The 26,542-nt window shown below is 36.2% G+C and overlaps 1 protein-coding gene across 2 annotated transcripts in view; it reads right to left on the bottom strand.

The window, feature by feature from the left end:
• Positions 1–26,542, bottom strand: part of LOC127959014 (metabotropic glutamate receptor 4-like) — a 102,377-nt gene that overhangs the window by 50,611 nt on the left and 25,224 nt on the right. For both annotated transcript variants that reach the window (XM_052558018.1, XM_052558017.1), the window contains exon 2: positions 4,195–4,411. In XM_052558018.1, coding sequence (XP_052413978.1) covers positions 4,195–4,411 — 217 coding nt within the window. The remainder of the gene's footprint in view (positions 1–4,194; positions 4,412–26,542) is intronic.

The raw sequence follows: 26,542 nt of genomic DNA, 5'->3' as shown, positions 1-26,542 counted from the left end.
AAATAAAAAAAATAAAGTATATATTTCTTTTATTTAAACATGTTTTAGAATTTTAAATTGGAAACACATTATGGTGTAATATGAAGATGATATTCTGTACTATTTATAGGCTACTAATAAAATTTGAAATAAAATAAAATAAAATTTAGCTTGACGGCTGCTGTCATTAAATAAAAAAATGAGTCAAACTAAAATAATTCTGTTCTGAAAATCATATTTTAATTAAATGCTTCCTCTAAATTGTTTTGCATACAAACAAATAAACACATAAAAGTAAAACTAAATAAATACAAGTCTCAGACATTTGGCTCCCACTGTAATTGAAGATCCTGCACTTAGGGATCATTCTTAAAAACAAAGAAAAGGCAACTAATATGATTGTTAAATATTTTTGTTGATACTTAAATAACTGTATTCCTAAGTGATGGGGACAATATAATAGGATTATTCAGCTAGACATCCTCTTCATCTACTGTATTACTGCAGTTCAGAGATGGATGGAGATATATGTGAGCAAAGCACCATAGGAGACATTCTATCGACCCGCACAGCCAAGACTTAAGCTATTAATTATCTTTGTTTGTTTGTCTCTGCCTTTCTTTCTCATTCCCTGTTGTCCCTTTTCTTTCGTCTTGGCACTTGCTCTTTCTCTACGCCCTGGACAGATGTGCAAACACTCCCATGAAGCTATAAGGAGATGGCATGGCACTGCAGTGACGCTCATGGTTATTCATTTCACGGCCCCCAAAGTCTCACGCCATCCGTCCAGCATCCTCTAAATACAGCTGTGGGAGTGGTCTGGATATCCAAAGTTACATAATGGGGACTTTTATATGGTGTATGAATAAAAACATAAAGCATGAATAAATGCACATAACTGTCACCATTCTCTTTGTCTATATCTAACCACCAGCAATCAGTTACAACTTGGAGATGCTATTAACATTTTTCTTCTGAAGTACTTTGTATACTAGCATATTACAGCTAGATTTGTCACAATATCAAAATCTGAGTAGTGGGTATCCTGGGAATGAACTTAAAAGTGGGGGACACACTATAACATGGCTCATGAATATTAATTAGGTGATATCATGTTCCCCCAGTGAGTGTTAGCCATATAAGGATTACCATTTATCGATTGGGCGTTATATTGATTGACTGTTGATGCAACCTGTAGAGAGTGGATTCTGCTTAATCTTAAAGCTGTAATTTTATTTCACTAAATGCAACACATTTTTCCTTCACTACATCCAACCAAAACCTCGTAATCAATTATAATAATTTTATTTATATATATATATATATATATATATATATATATATATATATATATATATATAAAAATTCACAAATGAAAATAATCAAATAAATATAAATAAACAAACAGGCAGCAGTAAAACATATAGTAAAATATAATGCAATTTTTTGCAATGTACTGTATATGTTCATCTGAAAAAATTTCTTTAGACATAGACCAGTCTCAGGCTGCTCAAACAAACAGACCAATGCACAGGCCAAGTCTCAGCATTTAGTCCATTAATTTAATAACACTTTAAATAGCTAAATAACTTTAAATACAAACTATAAATAGATACAATTCTGAAAGACATGTGATTTTCTATCAGCATCAGTAAATATGACCTTTAGAAAATGAACTTTTGACTACTTTCCTAAGCTCTTCTTTTGACGAATATGACTTCCAAAATTACATTCCAAACAGAGTAAGTTCTTATTAATTCAACTCTCTATAAATGCAAGGCTGTTTTTCATTTCATGGTTTTTAAATGTTCCCTCTGTTCCAAATTGATTGTCTTTCCTACTGGCGAACGCAATTTGATTCATTCGAATGAAACTTGCTCTCCATTCTGAAACACCAGAGCAGCTCTAAGAACAAAGATTTTCTGGATCACGTTATTTAACATTGATGCATTAATGAGTTAATCCATTATGCACTGCACATCTACAGTCAAGCAAAATGTGTTTGGGCACACCTTTTTGAGCTCTGTTGTGCTTGTTAGAAGAAGGGAAGTGGGGTTTTTCTACAACGGATCCTTAAAAGAAATGTTCTATATTAAGTGTGACTGGAAGCATGCAAATATGGTAATTACTCGTCATCAACAGCGGTTCACTTCCGCAGTTTATTCCAACTCTGAACCTTGAGTTCACAAGAACCACACCTCAGATGTACTTTTCAAGAGTTCGCTATCACACCAAGCAAACAAACTTTAGCTTTTAGTGCAGAGTGTTAAAGCACCCTGATTCTCCATTAATAAGGAAGAGCCAGTTCTCAGCATAGAATATGGGAGAGTAACAGATGTTGATAGCCTCAATGCGTAGGAGAAACCATGGACATGTGAGGAGGACACTGTTACCCTAGAGAAAAGAAAGGAGCATGACTCCATCTCCCTCAGAACTTCCTCTAGGCGGTTTTGAGTATGCTCACAAAGACTATTCATAGAACAATTTTAGCTTCCATCTGTTTGCATCCACCAAAGCTTGAGGGTTATGAAAACTTTTTAAGATCCAAATAACTGTATAATGTGATGAATGACTAATTCTATATTAAATATTTAATGTAGAATTTACATTTATAACAAATTAGACTGAGTGCATTAACATCTCTTTTCCTGATCTATGTGCAATGCAAAATTCTGTAGATATTTCCCAGTAACAAAAACCTGGGACCCTGGGACCCTGGGCCACATGTTGGTTCCAGCCTGTCAGCTAAGCTTAACCTAAACCACTAGTTACAGTAACAGACTTGGAAACTCAGGAAGAAATTTAAAAGGAAATCAATGGCTGAACTCAGTATTCCTCTCACAAATCGCAAGACCACTTCCCCCCTGGAGTGCACTTGAAGTTTCATTTCTCAGGAAGGAAATGCAGTTGGGAAGGAAAAGCTTTGGAAAATATTGCTGCTTTTGATCAGCTTATACGTTAAGCTTTGTGATTCATTTCACAAAACAACTAGATGTGCATTTGCAGGAGGAAAATATCAATGTTTTCAAGGCAATAGAATAGCATTAAAGTTTTAGGGTAAAATGTCATAAACTAAAATTTGATAGAGGAAGAAAGGAAGAGAGATCAATAGCAATATGCAATACAGACGCATAGACAGGTGCCAGAAAGAAGTCCATTGCAATTCATTATAAAAAAGTGAATGGGGACTGTAAATTAAGTTGGAGTTTCAGTTAATTGCAGAAAACTGTGGAGAAGAAAAATAAAAACTATTAGAGTTGCATTTTCTAGAGGAAGTCATTGAAATAAAGAAGTACAGCATTTTTAAAAAGAATCCTTATAATAGAAATAATATATTTTAGAAAGGATATCGTTTAATGTGAACTAAATGAATTTCTTAATAATAGTTTAATAGTTTATACAAATACAGTTCGTTTTAATGTATGTGTTGGGAGGGGGTCATTTAAATAAACTTAAGCACAAAATGATTTATATTATCTATTTTTTATTACTTTTTATTTGTCAAATATACTGACAAACATTTATGGTAAACTTTATTATCTGTTGAAACATTTATGTCATGTATTTAAATATATTTGTAAGTGCACAATGGTAATTATGAAGTTTCAATTTAGTACATGTAAAATATATTAAAGGGTTAGTTCACCCAAAAATGTCATTAATGACATCATTTTCATTTTTGGGTGAACTAACCCTTTAACATAAGCTACCGTAATGCAAATCAAGTTCTTCTCACATGCTTTAGTATTGTTTGTTCTTATTTAAAGCATGACAAAAAATCATTAAAACAATGATTTAAAATGTACTTTAAAGCAAAACCACTAATCTGACATTAATACAAAGTACACTTTTTAAAATGTGTTAAGAAAGTGTACTTTATGTGCACTTCAGGGTCTTTGTATTTCATATAAACATTATCTGTAAAAAAAAAAATAATAAAAAAAAAATAAGGTACACCTTTAAGAATTGAAGTACAGCTCAACTGCACATTCAGTACAATTATGCACACTTCTTTTCACAAGGGAATACCAGTGCTAATTTGCGAATCCTGTGGTTGGTCACTTTTTTCCCCCGTCAGACCATCTCTTCTTGTCTGAGTGGGCAATTCTTGGCCATAAAAAGCTACAGTGAACAACAGGCTACACTGCATGATGAAATTTGAGCTAAGTAAGACTTTCAAAGATATCCCCAAAGTGAATGCAAACACACTCTTACCCTCTTCCCGAGATTTCTGGATGAATGCGTCTACGCCGCTCTCTCCGTAATTCCCCTCCGACGCCACCGTGGAGACGTAATTCCAGCGCATGGCCCTGACTATATCCACCATAGCCTGTGCCTGGTAGGTGTCCGGTGGTACCACGCGGGAGAAGAAGTCATAACGGGTGTTGTCACTCAGATCAGGAGCCGTGGAGGCATAACTCACCTGGGGAATCTATAGGAGGAGACAAAAACATAAATCCCATTCAGGCATTGAATTACACAATTCCCAAAAACCCCTGCTGCTTCTGAGCTCACCTCTGACAGATTATAACATGCTCCATCATGCCAGACTACATCCCCTACCAAGCTCTCTCTTGCACAGCCACAGGTGGCACACTCAAGACCGTGGGGATGAGCGCAGTCCATTCAGAAATAAGATGTGTGGAAAGCAACAACAAGCTGGTCAACAACTTCCACACTATCACGGACTGGTTTACAGGAACCCCAATTGAGATGAGAGTCTCTTAAAGGAATAGCTCAAATTTTCTGCATTATTTACTCACCCTCATGTCTCTTCAAACATGAGGGTGATTTAGTATTTTTATTTTTTTCAGTGGAATTCAAAAAGTGCATTTCTGAAGAATATCTACAAGTATAGCTCTCTTTGGCATGTTCACTAGAGTGCATGAGAAACATCTGAACTGTGAATGAATCATTATTTTGAGTCAGATATTTTCAATGAAACATCTGATCCGCATCATAAAACTGTTTTGAATGATCCAGATTCTTGACTTCAGAACATTTGACTCAGAGTTGTCAACTAAAGTGGAAGAATATCAGATTATCAGTTTAAATCAGCGGGCTTGTAACACAGTTAATCTTGCAACACAAAATTCATTTGGACTACTTTTATGACACTGCTATTGTGTTTTTGAAGAAATCAAAACAGCCAAAACAGGCCCTTCAAAATGTCATCCTCTGAGTTCTGAGAAAAAAAATGAGGACATGAGATTGAGTCAATTTTGACATCAAATGAGTAAACTAACCCCTTAAGGGTCTCCCAGACTGAATTGTGTTAAGAATTTGTACACAGGCTATACCGAACAACAAACACACAAACCAGGCGTGATGTGAAACTTAAGCAATCACCATAAAATGGATAGCTGGTGATGCTCGGAATACATTAAGCTAATGTCAGACATAACATAATGGATGGCTTGCACCACCAAGAATGTAATTTATACAAGTTTATTAACTTGGCTATTGTGAACATACTCTGGCTTTTAAGCCCGCTCTCTACAGACATAATACCAGCGGTATGGCTCCATTAAAAGGGATCATAAATTCATCTGTGCAGAGGACAACAAAATATCAGTCAAAACAATAAACGAATTAGAGGCTTTTTCGAAATCCAAACAGACTGCAGGTCGATCATCCACCTTGATATCGGCTAGTAATATTTATTGAGAATGTAAAAAATTAAGCTTGAACTACCATTTGTTTTTACAGTTGTTTTGAAGTAGACATAACGCTGAATGTTGTTTAAAGGCCAAAGTTTGCCTTAAATTTAACTTTTAAGCAGTATGTCACAGCATCAAATGTATTACACCATCATTTATCAATCAAATCAAATCATGCATGAAATATAATTCAGGAATATAAATGTAAAACAAAACAAAACAAAAAATCTCGCGTACTAATGTAAAGCTATATATAGGTTAATATGCATGCTAGAACTGCCTCTGGGTAGCAATTGGTCTTGCTTTTCATACAAGAATTTTGCAGGTCAGAGGAATAGAGACAGACTGAAAGAATCACTGTAAAGCATCTCTTAATGCCTTGCATGTCACACAATGCTGGCATTCAGTGAGTGAATATGAGGGCTGCTGTCATCCGCATGTTAAGTTCATTGGTTCAACTTCATGAGCAACTGACTGACATCAGCAGAAATGCATGATCAATATGTTCCGCAGTTAAATATTTACCTTTCAATCTGCACAATTGCAGACAGAACCTTTATATTGGGATCCAAGCATCTGACACCACATGGAAAATTTGGGATTTCTTAAAAATGTAATGTATAAATTACATGTATAACATAAAACTAAGATATATTTAAGATTTGCACTATTTATAGGTAATCAAAAAGCAAAATTGCATCATTACCCTTGTGAACAATTTCTTTTAAATGCTAAGGCTATATAATTCTGGAGTAATTGCACAGTTATTTTTAGTTATATTTGCAGCACACTTTTTAAATAGAGCACCACATGACCGTTTCAGTTTGGTTTGGCAAGACATCTCAATAAGCACTGCCTGCACGGTGTTACAGAAAAGCAAATTTAATCTCTAAAAATGAATCAAAAATAAAATGTTCTTCTGACTTGACATTTTCTTCATTCTCTATTGTCACTGAATACTTGAATCTTGAGGGTGCATGACTTTGGTAAGGAACCACACACATCTGTGCAAGTAATACACACACACACACACACATAAAGTTAATAATCATCAAAATTAAATAAATAAACATTTGAAATTTATCAGTCTGTGTGTAATGAATTAATATAATATAAAAGTTTCAGTTTTTGAATGGAATTAGTGAAATAAATCAACTTTTTGATGATTTTCTAATTATACGACCAGCACCTGTATATATATATATATATATATATATATATATATATATATATATATATATATATATATATATATATATATATATATATATATATATATATATACTACACACCAAAAGTGAAAGTATCAATATAAAACATAACAAATTCAATGATAAATGGAACATAGCCTTCACAGTTTCTTCAAAGTAGTACCAAAAAATGTTTTTTTAAATGATGAAGCAAAGAGAGCTTTAAGTTTTTTCAGGTATCTAACAACAGTTAAGTACTCAAATACATTTTCAGATAAATATACAAATAAATATATAAAAAAAACAATTAATTATATATTTTTTTAATAGGTCTATTCTCACGGTGAAAAGCAAAATACTAATATGAAGAGGCAAACATTTACATCTTAAAAACAAAGAACCGTCTTCAAGAAGATCTGTTACACTGATATATTTGCAGCACATGTTGATGTTTTCAGCCAGGGATATGCTAAAATATATGTATACGAATTCTGTCAGGGCCAATAACTTAATGCATTACTCAACAGAGAAGAAGCTAACTCACATGGCATCGAATGTGACAAGTGCGGACTGATGTGTGCACACCAAGTAATGAAGACTCCAAATATTGCTGAGGCATTCTGACTGACATTACTGTAGATGACACAAGGAAATTGTCAAGGCTTTTATTTTCTGTTGCTAAACCAACGGCTGTAATATCATAATTTCTACATTAATGTTAAAGGAAACCATTAGTCAGGACTGAAAAAAAAGAAAATCTTGTTTATTTGCTGAATTCGACCCGACACCAAACCTTGGCATCGCTGAATTATTTGTAAATGTCATTGAAATGGTTCAAGTCACCCTGCTGATTTCTCTAACAAAGATTTATTTAATATTCCATGCTGAAACGAGGGACAAAAGAGGTTTGTGATGAATCTCTTTTCTTTGTGTCCAGACCTCTGAGGAGTTCTTGAGAAGAGAACCAAAGGTTACAGCTGTTGCTTCTCCTAACATGTGCATGTCAGAAGTCATTTAAAATAAGATTTATTAAACAGACAGTCTAGGTGAAAGGCACCTAATCATAGGCGGCAGCTTTGTATGAAATGAATGCGACTATCCCTATGCATTGCTCCGAGTCATGTGTATATGCACTCGCGTTTGCATAATTATGTTAGACTGCTACAGTATATGCAAAGGTCAGAATTAGCGTTTGTCTAATAAATAGCCATATGCAAAGTCCATTTATTGCAGTCCTTTATATCAAGTGCATCAAAGGAAAATAGTTTATTGCATTGTTTGCAATAATTAGCTGAATAACAACTAAATACTGCGATTTCACCTGTCAGTGAATGAGCGAAATGCAAGAAATATAATATTTGTATCTGATGCCATTGGCATGGGGCGACGCAGAAGAGGTTTGTGGATAAACTAATTTGAAACAAATATCCTTCTTCCATATCTAACGTCTTCTCAACTGGTATCAGCTGTTGTTTACACTGATAGTCAATGCAATTTTCACATCTGTTACTGTCAAGCTGAACAGGGCAGCAAATGGCTGAGCTGTGAGAACAGAATGACAAAAAAACGCTGCGTAATTATTGAACAAAACAGATTGGAACATACTCTATGGTGTTACAGTCAGCCATTGAAACAATTTCATAAGCCTAACTCAATTTTCGGTGAATATTTGCCTGATTAATTAGAGAGAAGGAGCAATATTTTATCTAAATATAGAGAGCATATTTTATCACTGTATATTGACATGAGCACAAGTGTTGCAAGGTGTTCTAATGCATCGAGCTACATCTTTTTACTTAAACCACTGCATCCCAAATATTGTAATTGCTTTTTTATGATGCAGAATCAATGGCTCTTTAGCCATACCACATGCCCAGACAAGCCTATTCACAAAACTGCAGTATCTCTGGTCCTAACAGAGGCATTTAGAAACTCAATCCTCTCTTTTTCAAGGCCACAATCTAATTGAGAAATCTGCTGATGTATTGGCCGAGCTTCCCTCACGTCTGACAGTGTGACAGTCTGTTCTGCCATCAGTGGCATGTCTCTGTAGTGACTTTCATTCACAAATGGCTCGCTTTGTCTACAAACATGGTTCTCAACTGGTTTGCATCAGATTTTATAGACATCAACCTGCAGCTGGGTTCCCTAAAATATTAGTAATAATAATACATGTAGAAATATGTTCATAAAACTTTACTGGGACAAATGTTTATTGTTTATTAACAAATGTTTATTACATATACATAACAGGTCAAAAACAAGACGTGCCACACTGGTGTCTGTATCAAATTTCATTTCATTTTGTGTTTTTTTATACTTAAAGCATATTTAATGCAAGTAAAGTATCTATTTTCATGTTTCAACTAAAATGACAAAATACGAGTAAAAATTAACATATTCTGAAATGTGCATGTAAAATACAAATGTACAATATGTAAATTATATCAGATTTTATATAATATAATATATATGTTTTATATATACAATAATAATCAATATAAATATATATTTTTTGCAATGATTATATTTCTTTACTTATGTGTTGTATAATGATTCTTATTCTAAAAGTAAGTCAATCTTGGGGGGGGGGGGGGGGGGTAGAAAGATTTTAAAAAATATTAAAGGTAAAGATCTTTTTTAAAGCTCAGAATAATAATAAAAAAAAACCCCTACAAAAAATTAAAAAAAAAAGGTTTCATTCTAATGTACATAAAAAAAATAAAGCTGTATATATTTTTCGTCTTGGATCACAACAAATTTTGATGAAACTATTTGTCAGTCTATCAAATGTTGGTTTAAGTAATATAGATTTCAATATTAGCATTTTCAGGAATTTGGGTGTACATAATTACAGTATTTAAATATGTTTTCGATGCTGTCAGTATGCATAGATAGTCCATTTCAGCAAGTATCCAAACATACAAAAAGGTAAACAAAGCGTTATGTAAAAATAACTACATTATTTTGAGATGAGGCTGGACAAATAGCCTTTGACATCAACAACCAAATAAAAGAGAGGTATTTTCCCTTCTCTTTCCTTTGCTAAATGCACGATTATATGGTTTGTTGCATTTAATCACTTAAGTTTAGCTTTGTTTTGACCTTATCAGAGCATACTTGACTCACCAGTTGAGAACAACTGACCTTGAAAATAAATTCACCCGATGCTTCTGTGAAATTCTGATAAGCATCCTCCAACATCCTCCTCATGAACTGTAAAGCTCTACATAAAACGAGTGTGTATGCTTGAAAAAATGTGGTTAAGTGGCACACCTTTGAAATGTAACGTTTATCATGCATACGTCAAGTAAAAAGTAATTCATTAATAAGCAGATCTTCCACCTAAACTGAAGACACTGACTCACCATGAATAATATTTCCCAGCATGCCTCAGATCTCGGTTTAATATCTCCATCACTCAGTCCTGACCTTTGTAGATTTAGTGCTCCTTTGCGCACTGGAAAATGGCATCTAGTCATGCTTATCTCCTTGAGCATCTCTGCTCTCCCGGGAAGACTGTCAACACAGGGCTTCCTTATGGCATTTCCTTGGTCAATCAAATTATGATGGGATTCATTTTCGGACTGAACGCCCGATGCTTGACTGATCCTCCTGTATATTTCTACAGTAATGAGGCTCTCAGGTAGTGAAGCGCTGGGTAATTCAGGCGGACGCAGTGACGAATTGGAAACTGGGAATATCATTTGGAAAAGGTCAAACTACTGATCAGAGGTAAAATTTACGAGCTGGGAAGGACCCCTAGTTGGAGAAGGTATACCATAAGGCTTTGTCAGTTCATTATCTCCTTCAAGCAGATCAACATGTCACTTGTTAAGGTTGACAGCATGAGAGGAGCTTATCGAAGCAAAGGCTCAAAGAAGTTTCGGATATAGACGCCGCAGGAGAGCCGAAACCAAGCAATCTAAAAAGAATCGACTCTAGACATCAGCTTGTTTTTTCCCCGCAAGACCAAAACAAGACAGAACAGCCATTGGCAGATTTCGAAAGTATCTGTTATTTGGGAGCAAAGTTGAAAATTAATGGGAGTTTGGGGAAAAATGGCACCAAAGTAAACAAAAATTCAAGATAAGGGTGCAAAAAAGCCCCTGCCCAGTTGAGCTAGATCTATTATGACTTTCATAATTAAAGTGAAAAGCGAAATAAATGAAAAATGTAGACTGGGGTTACATTTACAGTAGATTTTCTCTCGTTGCATCAGATTTCTTTTCAGAAGTGTTTGATTTGTCACTACAGAGAGCACCAGAGTTCTGTCGTGCATGCGCTCATTGACCGAATTCTGAATCTGCATTCATGAATTCTCTCATTATCACAAACAACAAAGTGCAGAAACAATGAGATTCATTTTGCAGTGTAGACAGCTTCAGAGATTATAACAGGACATTTTTGTGAAAGGGCATAACTTGCTGCACTTCAGGACTGCTTCAATGTTCTTTGCTCCCTTTCTTTATATAATTTATTCCCAGCTTGAGTAATTATTATTTTTTAAACAGTTTGAAAAATAACCAATTAAAGTCTTGATTTTTCGTAACCATAGAAAACATTAAACAAATTCAGAACCGTTTCTTAGATTGTTTCATCTATAGACAGAACACGACATGCTTTTTCCCCCATTAAAACTTTCTATTAAACGACATTATCATTAATACAATACAAAGAGCATTAATCATGAAGAATGATTTTGTGATGATATTGCATCTTCACCCTCTTATAAGTTCCTGGTTTATGGTTAATATATAGGTTACTTAGACTAAGTAATGTCATTTTTGTGTGAATACATAAAAAAAACATAAATGCCAGTCAGATGTGGCTTCTGTTCCACCTTTTTAGTGTAAAGATTGCTTTTGCTTGAACATTTTGATGGGAAGCATATAGCAATGTGATTGACTAAAGAAACTGATTAAATGTAAGTATTGGACATAAGATAAAAATAAATTAAAAAAAACATACAAAATACCATTACAAAGCTTTCAAATCTATGTTTAAGATCCTGTTTGTGAGAATAACTTAAATAGAGTAATTGTTAAAGCAAATATTTATAGTATTCCAAAGCTGTTTGCTTATGTTGACTGGGTTACATTTAAGAAAAAAAAAAACATTAGGATCTAATATTGCATGAAAGCTTTCTTGAGGTGCACTTGTGTGCTGTTTTTTAACCAGTTGTGCTTGATATTTTTCAAAAACAAGCTCTTTCATCCACTTTCCCCCCTCTGTTTAAAGAACATTAATCAAGACATGAAACACTCGTTCAACAACGAGAATGTGTTAATCAGCACTGTCAGTGATAAATGTCAAATCATCCACACAGAGTTTAGAGACCATTGATGAGTGATGGTTTTACAGTCGGCTGCACCAAATAAATGAATAAGAACTGGTGGAACAGCCAACATGATAACCCCCCTGAAGAATCGATAGACGGAAACACTTGTTAGCTGCTCTTGTTTGTTTCCCCTGTTTTCATTTAAAGAAAAATCTCATTTAGTTTCATTAAAAGCATGACATATGAAGGAAAACAATGAGTCGACTGTGAACTCCATTCCAATGAAAGACACCCAAAGAAATATGAATTTCTATAGCTCATCTGAATCGGCAATTTGCTGCTACTGCGGTGCGAGGTGTTGCTAAAGCCCTTTGATAAATAGGGTGGTCGTGGAGGCAATAAAAGCTGCCATTAACAAGATGTGCGGGATAAACCCAATGTTAAGAGAATTCTTCAACGACACTGCCTTGCAATCTTTCTCAGATGGATAAAGGCGTAAATTATAAATGCTCACAAGCGGCATCAATTATTTAGAGTTGCCTCGATGCTCTAGAGCTCTCAGTGGCTGATGTCGGTGAAATATTGGCAAGAGAAAATACCACCTGCTTAATTATGGTGATTAGCTTTGGGGGCCATCTCAGCCTGCCTAAACCATACATTCTTACTTATCTATTTGACTGCAAATTGAACCACTCTAGCTGACGCATTAATAGCATGATTGTTGCTGATCTATTTGTTGTTGGGTCAAATCTTCCCTCGGAAATGAGTTAATGTTAGTGTAATAGCATGTCACCGCTGCTATTTAAAAACCATAAACAGCCGATTCTTATGAAATAAATATCTCACGATCGGCTGGAGTTTGGTTCAACCAATTATAGTGGAAATTTGAACATACTATGCATAAACAAATTACTACTACATCTTACCATACAACAACTTCTGTTACATACAATTTCTGCAGGAATGCATGGAAGTAGTGCAGTATACAACCGATAACTGGGTACTGAATCCCTTCTACCTTCTAAATTCCATACAGTATGTCAAATTAAATTCTACATTAAATACTAAAATGCAAAACTCGGAGATAAATGAGATAAGATTGACAATTTATAGCATCTTTTCAAATACTCAAAATGCAAATATGAAGTCACAACAATGTAGCAAACATTTATTGTTGCATCATGTTTCTATACAATTATGTACAGTATATTTTTTTAACTTTTTATTCAGATTAGAATGCAAGTATTGATCAAAAGTGACAGGAAATAATATATTTCTATTTTAAATAAATGAACATAAAAAAGTATTGTTTAAAAAAAAAGAAAAAAAGAACCACAAATGTTTTCCTTTGATTATATGAAGAAAAAGAGAAAAAGAAAAAAAAGTTTATAGAGCAGCACACCAGTATATTACAATGATTTCTGAAGAATCATTTGGCTCTGAAAATCGTTATTTTAACCTTGTAATAATATTTCACAATATTACTGTTTAGTGTTATAGCTCACTATTATATAAATATAGATTACTTTAAAGTAGTAATCTTTTTTTTTTTTTTTTTTTTTGAGATTGCCTCTCATCTTGTTCAGGCACTCACCCTCATTACCACAAATCATGCGAGAGAACCCAATGCCTCTGCTGAAATACTGCAGCCGCTCGGTTGCCCTCCAGAGTCCTGTAGTCATATTTTCTTTACATTTGTTTCATGCCACTTCCACCTTCTCGACCTCTGGATGGGTAATTAAGTCTGTGCCTCCACAGCTAGCCTTTTTCCCAGGTTCTACACTTCGGTATAGAACAGCTATTACCATTCATGGAAGGTCACGCCACCTCAGACATTTCCCCAGCAAAAAGGGAAAGACTGCCTAGTGTGCTGAATTCATCATTGTTTTTACTGTGTTCTTGTCACAGACCTTTCGGACTGTAATATACCTTCGCACAGCGGCAATGCTCTCTCAGTGGGTCCTCCATCCATCCATTCAACTCACTGTGATTTCCGCGTTCTGTACAAACAGATGTTAAATGTGGAGCCTACAGAGGCCTGTGCAACAGTTTAATTATATTGTATGAGGTCTGTTCATTTAAACACATTAATTTAGTGCAATTAATAAAAAATAAAAAAACACAATTAAAAGTAACAATTAATCATGCTGCCTGATGCATACAGTATTTGAATTCCAAAGATGATGTTTTCATATGCACAATAATGTAATATAGCAGCCTCCAAATGAATGAAATGAAATGCAATTAACTTGATTAAAACTTATAGTTGATTAAAAGTCCTAGTAAAAACAAAACATCAAAAAATAAATAATTGAATGAGCCCAGATAATAATATACATTATACATTAATATTTTCTAAGCCTCTATTAATAAACTGTACATGCAATTAACTATATTAAGCATTCGAATTGTTGTAAGTCCAAGTTAAAAACATGTCCCAAAAAAAGCACAGATTCTAAAAACAGGAAAACACACAAGCCCTTTTGCTCTGCCAAACTGAGACACGTTTAGATCTCAGCACCACAGCAAGTGCTAAAATGGCCCTCTAAATGTCAACAGCAGCATAAATACATGCGCATTTGCAAACACATGCACATTGTTGTCGGTTTTGTCAGGCATTTTTGGAGAACAGCTCTGGAACATCTTCTCTGCATGTTCTTATAAGTTAAAAAACCGCCTGTTTTTGCCCTGCAACTCTATATGGAGTCAGATGGTGATCGACTGCAAGTCAGCAGATCAGTGTTGACTTCATCACTAGAGATAGGGCAGCTGGCCCATCAGGAGGAATGACAGTTCACAAGTCGCCGGAGGGGCTAAGCGCCTGCTCTTAACAGTCAGCCTGCAAGGCTTCGACACAGTGTCACAGATCACTCTAAGCTCCTCTGCCTCATGAAACTGCCCCTGATTCATAGGCACTCCAACTAACACACAACGTAATGATAGATGGCAGTTGTTGAAAGATTGAAAGCGAGCTAAACTGTTGGCTTATTTGCTCTTGTGACAGCAAAAATGAATATAGGTGCTTAGAAAAGTCACGGCTCTTTAATAATTCATAACAATCAAGAGTACGGTGAAGCAGAATCGGTAATTTGTCATGCATTTACAGTGCTCTTTTGTCACAGTGAAAGCTTTGCATTATCGCTGGCTTATCACTGTTATCACAAAAACTACAGTATTTACGGTTGACTCTCGTTGGCGGCTGCAACGTTCAGATGCTGGATCTGATAAATGGTCTTTGTTATGCCAATATTCCAAGCGCTGCTAACCACACACAGGGGAAAGGCACTGGCCAAGCAGCTATTTCAGAGGTTACTGAGAGTTTATCAACTGCAGGGGAATATATGCCGGTGCATTTTCTTTTTTTTTTTTTTTAAATCAGAATTCAGCTCTCTGTGTATTCATTAAGACCTGAAAGCACATTTTTTGCCGGAACTTTGGATTTCCATAAGCTCATTAGTGATCATGTTCCTGCTACGGATCAGAAGGGTTGGGGCAAGTCGTTATTATGCAACAGCAAGGCTACGCTTTTAAATAGGAATATTTTAATTAATAATGCCTTTATGCGCAAACTCATTCAAATTCTAGAAGTGAATGAGTACTTTAAATCTTGTTACATGGAGAAAGAGAGTTGAAATAAATGTACTGTAGGGTATGGTCAAACCTTTCCTTTGCCTTATAATGTGAATATTTTAATATTGCAAAGCTTATGGTCTGCACTCTACCCGATGAATATTTTACATAAAAATGCATTTAAACGTGTAAGACCTAGGTGTGTGGGTCCAAGGTATTTATTAATAAATAAAATCGCAATGCATTATATAAAATGATCAAAAATGTAACAAATGTGTTGAAACGGTAATGGATTTCATCGTGTTTGAAATATTTTAAGAAACAGTCTCCGAGGAGCTTTTAAAGCTATAGATTTTTTTCATCTCAAAAAAGTAAGGAAGAAAATACAGATTTCACAGTATTATTTATGCATTTTCCCACGAGGCAAGATGCAATGTCTTAGCAATCCTGTTGTCATAGCATTGCTTCTGTACTGATCATGGGTTTATTCTGGATTTAAAGGGACTCTTCACCGTGACATTGCAATTCTGCCATAATTTACTAAACCCTCATGTCATTCCAAAACTGTACGACTTTCTTCTAAGCAGAAAGGACAAATTCTGAAGAATGGACGAGGACGGATGCATTCAAATACTGTACATTCTTTAAGTCATAACATTAAAATTTTTAAGCTGATTCGGTTTAAAAAATAAAAAATCATGAACAAATTATTTGGTTCTCAAGTTCAACTTGATTTATTTATTCATTTGCAGCAGCTAGAGAAAGATTATCTGTCTGTTACATGTAAAATTATTATATGAATTCAGAAGGCCTTTGTTGCATCTTCAAACAGAACAATATGTTGCATGATTTGCAAAGACCACATCTATGGTGCTTTTGCATGCTTTTTAATACCTAAAACCTCATGTCCATTTAGTTGCATGAAAAAAAAAAAACTTGTACATTCTTCAACATTTTCACTTTTTTTAATAAAAAAAGCAAGTCATGCAGATTTGGAAAACATACTGTGGTAAATGGAGTAAATGATGACAGAAGTTACATTTTTGGTTGAACGACTTTGATGCAGATAAGCATCATTCTATTTTCAGTTCAGATGTTTTGTGCTATCCAGGCACACTAAAAAGCCGAATCTCCAGACTAACTGCCTCTTGATTATCCCACTATCAATCACCAGAATCATTAGATAAGTAAAAGCAAGACTGAATCTGCTTCCAATTTCAGATGCAATTCAGGGGTCAATTACAGTTCAAATTCATCCAGCGATGGACCTTATCAGGCATGAGAACTGCCAATGGTCTAAATCACTAAAATCTATATAAAACTCAATCTTTGACATTTGGAATTGGAGCTCTCTATTGGCACGTCCCTATCTCCTATAAATGGCACACGAGGAATGTTGGCCCTAGAGTCATTATGTTGCAATTTTTCTCAATGGCACTATGACAATAGGCTGAAAACAAGCGGCTGCTGCTCACCAAATGTATTCACACCAGCAAATAACCTAATCGTATCCAACTTGAGTGATTTGTTTTTATTTTTATTTTTTTATTTGTACAAAATAAAGCTGGATTCAATGTGAATCGAGGCCTATTTGCAGACAAACCTAATTTAATTGTCAATAAACTTGTATATAGAGGAAATTTCATTTTGGATGAATGCAACTGATTGATCCTGATTTTAGCATGAAGCTTACAATCATGTACAACTATTCTACAAAACTGCAAAGACACGACAGCAAAGACACGACAGTGGCCCATTTTAGGAGTATTCCTCTGGAAATAGTCAATGCAGTCAGTCAGTTGAGGAGGAACATAGACCTTATTGTGCAGTAATGCACTCCTCCTAATTCACTCTTTTGCTTAAAGGGCTACAAAGACGCTTCAGACACAACAAGAAAACAAACCCACGGGGCTCCAAAGTGAAGCAAAGTCTGAAAGAATAAAAGCATGGTTTTAAAATAACATCCATAAAGCAGCTCTTATAACTCAGTGGTTGGTATAAAACCCCTTTAAAGTTTAGCCAAAAATTACATACATTTTTTGTGGTTTCGTGAGCTCTTTCAAGACTCATTTTTGTTGGTGATGCCAGTCTGATGCTCCATTAGTGGAAGCTGTTTTTTCTGATACAAGCTCAAGTATGGTATCTCCGTACACACTCATCGCCTCCAGCGTGTAGCAGCTTTAAAGGCAAATAGAACAGTCAAAAAGCAAGAGGTTATCAGATTGTGATGTAACCTAATAATAAACTCAACACCCAGTGGCCGGCATTTCCTGTTACACTGCCTGAAACCATTGATTTGTCTCTCAGGTTGCCATTTCAATTAGATACAGTATAGACTCCCCTCTCCCAGGGCACTGGATTCAGTATTGCTCTCATTGTGTCTTACTCACTCAACTGAAATATGCTGGTCTGTGTAGAAAATTGTTCGTGTCTACATCTAGAAGTCCTAAAGCACGGCTGATAGCAACATAACTGTCTTCAAGGTGATTACGGCTAAAATATGGGGCAAACACACTCTCATTCGGTTGCAGAGCAGCTTCCACCTGAATAGTTAAGCTAATATACATTTATATTGATATCGATCTTGATCCTACAGTACACTCTTGAATAAAAATAATTGGTCGCACTCGTAAAACACCTGCAAGAAAATTTCTTGTCACAGCTTTCACTGTCATAACGGTCAATCGATATCATGTTTGAACTTCTTGAAGCTGCTACAGCTGTCATCTGAATCTGGCAGGTGAATTGACGTGTATATGGTAATCCATATTCAATTTGGCTTCCTAATGCTTTCACTCTCAACGGATCAGTCACAACTTGGTAGTTCTAATGTCATTTTCTCTAATGCTCTGATCTTGTCGTGCATGGGATATCTCTAATGGATAATGATATTTATTGCTTGTGCTTGTTTTTTGTTACATCTGTCCGCTTTCTTCGCTGTGTTTCAGGCTGAGATTTGTTAAAGTAAATGCTGTAATCAGTAAAGAGATGAATGTGCAAACCCAAAAGTGTGAATAAAAACAAATCAGCGGGGGCCAAAATAAGAAAAACTGATTTGCATAACCTCGCTGGCCTCGTTAAACACTTTCCTTCCTCTTAAGCCCTTAAACACAATGCATGATTTACGGCTGTCCCATACAAAAGATTGTCATCGTGAAACAATCATGGTGATTTCTGTGAGAGGTTCAAAGATGGCCGTTGTCACGATCTTGTGACCAAAGATAGCCTATGATACAGCATGATCATCACACAGTTTGTTTGCTGGTTTGATCCACTTTTACTGACCAACCAATTAAAATGAAACGCGACATGGCGCGTTTAAAAAATCAACGCGACATGGCGCTGAAACATAAAACTGCTTACCCCAAGCTCTTATGCATTCCTCTTTCGCCACTTCAAAATACATCTGCTAAAGTGTGATTTATCATGCTTTTTGTTTACTACTAGCGCATGCTGGTGACATTTCATTCTTCTACAGAAACGTGCATCGTAGCCCACGAGTCATCATCCTACAGTCCACCGACATATCATAGCCAATTTTATTAGATCCATGTCCCACACTGTGACATGCAATGATCTTATAGGATTGCTAAAATCGTGACGTGTGTTTAGGGCTTTAAGACAGAGCCGGCCCAAGGCATAAGCAAACTAAGTGACTGGTTAGGGCCCCATGGCCACTAGGGGGCCCCCAATAGTACATGAAATGGCTTGATTTGAAAATTACAAAAGACAGCATGCAGTCGTCAACTCTAGTGGTAAAACGAGTGACTTACTCATTTTAGACTCGATTGACCCCGTGCTCGAATCCGCCTTTAAGCGAGCAAATTTTCTAATTTCAATTCACATCAGAAAAGCATTTATTTTCAAAAAAAAAAATGTATAATTGAAAATATTGAAAATAGGTGTGGGGAGGGATTTATTGTCCCAATAAGGTGACATCCATTTAATCATTTGAATTAAAATTTAAATTTACACTCAATAAGTTATTGCATACTGTTTTATAATGTACTACACTCTTAAAAATAAAAGTGCTTCACAATGCCCTAGAGGAACCTTTTTGTCTAAATGGTTCCATAAAGAACCTTTAACATGGCCTAATGGTTAGAGAGTCGGACTCGCAATCGAAGGGTTGTGAGTTCGAGTCTCGGACTGGCAGGAATTGTAGGTGGGGGGAGTGCATGGGTGTGTGTTCATGGTGTGTGTATGTGTGTGTGTTCACTGGTGTGTGTGTGCACTTTGGATGGGTTAAAAGCAGAGCACGAATTCTGAGTATGGGTCACCATACTTGGCCGTATGTCAGGTCACATCTGATGAACCTTTCTGTTTCTTTGTGGCGTAAGAAGTTTCTTCAGATCACAAAAAGGTATAAAAGAGAGAACCTTTGCCTGAATGGTTCATTATGGAACCAAAAATGGCTTGAAGATCCTTTTTGAGGCACCTTTGTATTATAGAGTGAATAATACTGAGGTGCAGATAATTTGCAATAAGTAGTATAAATAGCAGAAATATTCAGGTATTTTTACAGTGTAAATTTAATTTTAGATTAAAGTTTTTGTCTTCTGTGTAAAAATTACTTTCATTGGTATGCATTTTTAGTAATAAAACAATTGTTTCATAAACTTGGTACTTATAACCGCTTAATTATTTACCTTTGCCTACCTTTGACATCCTTGCTAGTATATTCCAATATCATTATGCCTCAATTACTGTAGTTAAATTTAGATTAAGAGTTGTCTTTTTATGTACAGATGGCTTGCTGCTGTGTATAATAATTGATGTTGTTAAAATAACATTCTTTTCTGTAAATGCATTGACTGCTGTTGTATTTAGCTACTTTTCAGTACACCACATTATATTCCACTTAGTACTCTAAGACTTGTGTAAATGTTAAAGTGCAAATTAACACCTGACCACTCTTGTGGGTTTGCTGCTGTTACAATAAAAAAATCTGAGAAAGGTCAAAACATTGGTATGATGTAAGCAACACTGACAAAATAAATAAAACTGATAATGGGTGAGTTAGATTCGTGTGAGAATAATCAAGCATTGACAATAATAAATAGATGTATTGGCGACACCAAGGGGCCCCCACATAAAATTCTGCCCATAAATGCTTGTGCCTTTATATTAAATTATAAAAAAATGCAAAACTTGCAGCATTGTGAGCATGAGATATGTTTAAGTTTTTAGATGATGTTACCTTGAATACAGGATTAAAAAGGATATTATTTTTGTATAAGGCATTTTTTTAAATAAGTTTAGAACATAAACTGTCTTCATAAATGCAAGGTGTTAATTAAAGTAGATATTTGTATTTGTATCAGTAAACATTCCACTGTAGGTTATAGCTGCAAAACTAATTGAAAAAAAAAATTCTAATTAAGATTATGATTACGGCTTCTCCAGTTAATTGAAAAATGTTCCTGTTATAATTAACAATAGATATATGTTATTAGCATATCCATTTTACTATATAGGCCAAAATATAATATTTAGCTATTTTGTTTTGTTTTGCTGTTTTTATTCAGCTTGTGCATTAAATTGATAAAAAAGCAACAGTAAAGATATGTATAATGTTACAAAAGATTTATATTTAAAATAAATGCTGTTCTTTTGAACATTCCTCTAATCAAAGAATCCTGAGAAAAGTAGCAAAAGTAGAACATTTCATAGTACAGAGAAAGGGGGGGGAAAACATTATGTAAGTCAATGGCTGCCGTCAAATGTTTGGTTACCAACATTCTTCTAAATATCTTGTTTAACAAAAAATAAATAAAAAATCATATAGTTTTGGAACAAGTGTGGGGAAAGTAAATTGAGTTGGAAGTATATAAGATGTGAGAAAAAAATGGGATGAATTTTGGTCATTAAAAGTTAGAGTAATTCACCAAGGGTAACATTACACAGCAGTAGCCCGGTGCAGTGGGAATACTAGAGACACGGAGACTGGTATTAATGCTGGTCTACCTGACAAGGCACATTAGCACACTGGTGTGTGTCTGTGTGTGTGAATTAAGGTTCTGTAAAATGAATTCTTCGTTTGACTGCCCTGCTGAGTCGCTGAGCAGGTCCCTACAATTATTAAGGGACCCGAGTCACATTAAAGGGAACATAGATCTTTTAATCCTTTGTTAAGCCCATTTCCAAGCTCAATTAGCAATCGACGTTGGAAAGTAACGCTTGCATCAAGTAAGACTGCAAGTTGCAAGTGTATAAAACACGACTACGTCAACACAAAAAGGACAGATAAAACATCAGTTAATGAGAGTTTTGACAAGGCTCCTCGGGGACGATAACCTCCCATCTGCACTAATTAGCCCATCACAATCTACTTTGTTCAGAAAATGTACGTCATCCGCTTTCTTGCCCTTCTTTTCGGTTACTCCCATTGTCATTTTAGCAATTGTCCGTGTCACCTACTTCAATTTCCCTGTCACCATTTCAGTGGTCCCAACTAATCAAATCTTTCCCATCTTCCTTGCCACCACCTGGCCTTTTTCTGAGGGCAGGTCAGAACCACCTCTAATCCCCACAGTCTACTTGAAGGTCATGAAACACTAAAACATGTTTTTCAAGACGTTAACCGATGCGTACGTGCTGCGCATGACAAAGACCATGACAGTCTGCATATTTTTTTAAACTACCTCAGCTTTCAAAGTGACTCATTCATTAAAGTGACCATCTTATGTACACTTCACTAATGGCTCTCAGCATCCACTTCCCACAATGCCCTTCAATGAAAGAGGGGATGCCATTTGGAATTCGTCCTTAATGTCCTGAGGAATCCGATACCCTTGGGACTTTGTTAAAATGCCTGATTAAAAGTCACTGTCACATCTTCACTCCTTAGCCAATCATATAATTATCATATAATTGTGTGTGTGTGTTTTGTTGTTGTTTTAAATACATTGATAGAAAGAAAAATTCATGAAAATAATCATCAACATACAAACTGTCACTTAAATTTGCTGGTCCTGAGAATATTCTATTTACTAGAATACATATTTTAACCACAAAGCATGCAAAATATAAGTTGTGCTGAATATTTTATCTTAGTACACTAACTAATAAGAACTGTAATCATAGGAAATGCAATTATATATTTTTCCAGTCCATGAAACCTTTTAAGCTTCAAATACAAAAAAAAATAAAATTCAATTATCTGGGATGTACATAAAAACCAATATCAAAGCACGATAATTCCCCTCAAATGCTGTCCAGTCAAACACAGTTGTCTGAACAAAGCATTTCATATTCCTGAAATGTTAAGGGTTTGTGAGTTCCCAGAATGCATTGCAGCATGAATAAACTATGTGGTTACTGTTATAGGATTATTGTTTTGTAATTATTTCAATAGATGTTTTACTAGTAACCACTTTTTTTTTTTTTATTACAGGTTTAGTCTTTTTTTTCCCTATTTATTTGGAATGTAACAGATAGCTGACAAAGTTGTACAAAACTATGACATATCGCAATGTATCGCTGTCTCTGCCTACAACTGTCCTTCCAGACCTGAGATTCAAGCCGATATGCACTTGAGAAAAATATGAAAGCTAACCCGTAGACATTACAGAAGTGTTGTGCAAACCTAATGTAAACTGAGTTCAATTTCTCCCTAATCTGGGGATCAGATGGAAAGTAAAGTGGAGAGGCGCCTTGTTAGGGGATGGTCTTTTTATCCTGAAACATAATCTGTCTTGATACGTGGAAAGGCTCCGGTTGAACATTTCCCTTGAGATTGTATAAAAGCAAACAAACCTTTACTCCAATAGCACAGAATAGTGTGTCCATTGACGCAACATGCTTTTCCGATAGATTCAAGTCCATTCAAAAGCTCTATGAGATTCTTACAGAACCCTCAAGCATTCAGGGAAGAAGACAGAAGCGTTTCTGTGTTACTTGAACAAAGCTGAACGGAAACCATTGTTAATGTAGCTCTCAATAGCATCGTCTGACAGATTCCCTCATCTCTAAGCACAGGGCAACTATGTGCGACTGAGTTCCATTTCAGCAGCTCGAGATGGAGGAAGCATCACGACCGAGTTCAACCGAGTGCATCCCTATGGAAGGCTCATGCATTTTTCATGTAGACCCATGCCTTTGAAAAACCCAACACAATAATTTCCATCTGTGGCGAGTGGGGCGGGGCCGAGAGGCGTGGGAACGAGGAGTGAGGCCAGGTGTAGTGATTGGAGATGAGCTACACCTGAGCCCCACCGCTAGTATCGAGTCCCACGTAGGAGATGGAAGGATATAAAACTGGAGCGACGACCGTGAAGGACGAGAGAGGACCAGGCCTGGGACATTATTTTATGTGTTTACTTTTTATTTGTGCGCGTCAGTCGCCATGAGGGGCTGACGCGCCGTTTTGTATTTGCTTTGATTATTAAAATGCTTTTTGATTGTGCGCCGGTTCCCGCCTCCTTCTTCCCGATGAATATGGAGATTTGTTTGAATCATTACAGTGGTGCCGAAGCCCGGGAGAAGGAGGGACGCGCTGCTGAAGATCCCTCGCCGCTGTGGTGAATCCGCGGTGCCCTCGAGCTGGCGAGGTGTGTGCCGCCATGGACGCTCGAGGCGGTGGGCTGGAGCGAGTTGCCGGGGACGGGCGAGCTCGCTGCCGACCGCCCACGACAAGGAGGGGCGGCTGCCGTCCGTGAGGGAGCGGAGGAGTCGGCGCCGTTCGCCAGGGGGCCGGAGCCTGCCGCCTCCGTGACGGAATCCGGAGGGGCAGGGAACGGGGGACTCCTGCCGCTGCCCAAAATCGGAGGAGCCGTCGCCGTCCACCGGGCGGCGGAGGAGTGTCGCGCCGTCCGCCGAGGGCCGTCCAGTGCCACCGCCGGGCACCGCGGAGGAGATCACCCAGCCGGTGGAGGGCCGAGCAGCAGTGCGTCTGGGAACCGGATTTTTTTTTTTTTTTTTTTTTTTTTTTTCCTCTCTCCCCTCTCTCGTCCCTGTCGCTCCTCCTTCCATCTCCTTTTCTCTCGCCTCGTCTGTCCTACCCCCAGGTTCCCGCAGGTCCCCGTGAGCGGTCTCCCCCGGAGGGAAGGGGGGGGGGGGGGGGGGAGTAGAGCGCAGTCTCGGGAGTACCCCCCGGCCTGCGAGGGGCGATGGGGGTATGTGGCGAGTGGGGCGGGGCCGAGAGGCGTGGGAACGAGGAGTGAGGCCAGGTGTAGTGATTGGAGATGAGCTACACCTGAGCCCCACCGCTAGTATCGAGTCCCACGTAGGAGATGGAAGGATATAAAACTGGAGCGACGACCGTGAAGGACGAGAGAGGACCAGGCCTGGGACATTATTTTATGTGTTTACTTTTTATTTGTGCGCGTCAGTCGCCATGAGGGGCTGACGCGCCGTTTTGTATTTGCTTTGATTATTAAAATGCTTTTTGATTGTGCGCCGGTTCCCGCCTCCTTCTTCCCGATGAATATGGAGATTTGTTTGAATCATTACACCATCACCACTCTTCTGTTCTTCTGTAGTGATGTATATGTTCTTTGGCTCAGAGCAAGATTGCATTCCCTTTCTGGATAGACCCGTAGATGAACCAAGATGGCTGAAGGAAAGAACAAAATGAGGTTCCTGTACTAAAACACAATTTATCTATTTTACGAGTTGCCCAATGCAGATGAATAACAATAAAAAGGATGATGAATATCAATAGCTCCAAAATTAACCTACTGTACATAGTCAAGCATCGGCAGAGATAGTGGCTTGCTCCTGGTAGGTTAACCACATTTTGAATACATTTAGTAAATATCTGTACATAAACTACATACTGTAGGTTCATGAGGTAACTGGTTCATATCTGAATTTGCTGGTTTCACTTAAATTTTAAATTTAAATTAAAAGTCAAAAATGTAATTTTTGCAACACTCAGGGTTCAGTACAAGTTAAACTGAATCAAAGGCATTTACAACAATATTTACCACTAAAAATGTCAAAAATAATTTCATTTTTATTTAAAATCATTTAATCAAACAATCGAGCTGTCACAATAAGGCATTTACAATGGAAGTGAATGGGAAGCCAATCTGTTTTATTCCATTGTAAATGACATTATTTTTATGGTAAATTATTATTATTTATTTACTTTTTTGGAAAGTGAAATGGTAAGTCACAAATGTTCTTGGTTAAGCTTAGCTGTATTGAACAAGTATTATTATTATTATTATTATTATTATTATTTAGATCAGGGGTTTTCAAACTTTTAGGAGCCAGGAACCCCTTACAGGGGTGAGGATTTACCAAAGTTCCTCTCATAATCATAACAGTTTTTAAGGATAAAGTTTAATGTGGGAAGGAGGAATGAACAAAGTATGAATGTTTTATTGGTGCAAATGGTCCCCATTGTATATGTACTTTTTAATAGTACAACATAATATAATAAAATGTACCATATTTTCCAGAAAGATGCACCAGGTCAGAGAGAAAAAAACAAAACAAAAAAAAAACAAGATTTGCATCGGTGTGTAAGTCGCATTGTACTATTACTTTCAGAAATAATTTAAATACAGAATAGGTCTAAATAAAATGAATGGGAACCAAAAAAAAAAAAAAAAACATTACAAACATGAACATGAATTTTACTTCCCCTCACTCTGAATCATTTAAATAAATATATATATATATATATATATATATATATATATATATATATATATATATATATATATATATATATATATATATATATATATATATATATATATATATATATATATATATATATATATATATATATTATACTGCCAACTGCTTGGTCAAAAAGAAATTAGCATATTTTGCATATTAGATAAAGTGCAAAAAAATGAATTAACATAGTAAAGGCATCAGAGTTGATGACTGAAAACTACCCTGCT

This window comes from Carassius gibelio, chromosome B6 (assembly GCF_023724105.1).
Source record: "Carassius gibelio isolate Cgi1373 ecotype wild population from Czech Republic chromosome B6, carGib1.2-hapl.c, whole genome shotgun sequence".
NCBI classification, from domain to species: domain Eukaryota; kingdom Metazoa; phylum Chordata; class Actinopteri; order Cypriniformes; family Cyprinidae; genus Carassius; species Carassius gibelio.
This window is presented reverse-complemented; position numbering and strand designations above follow the sequence as displayed.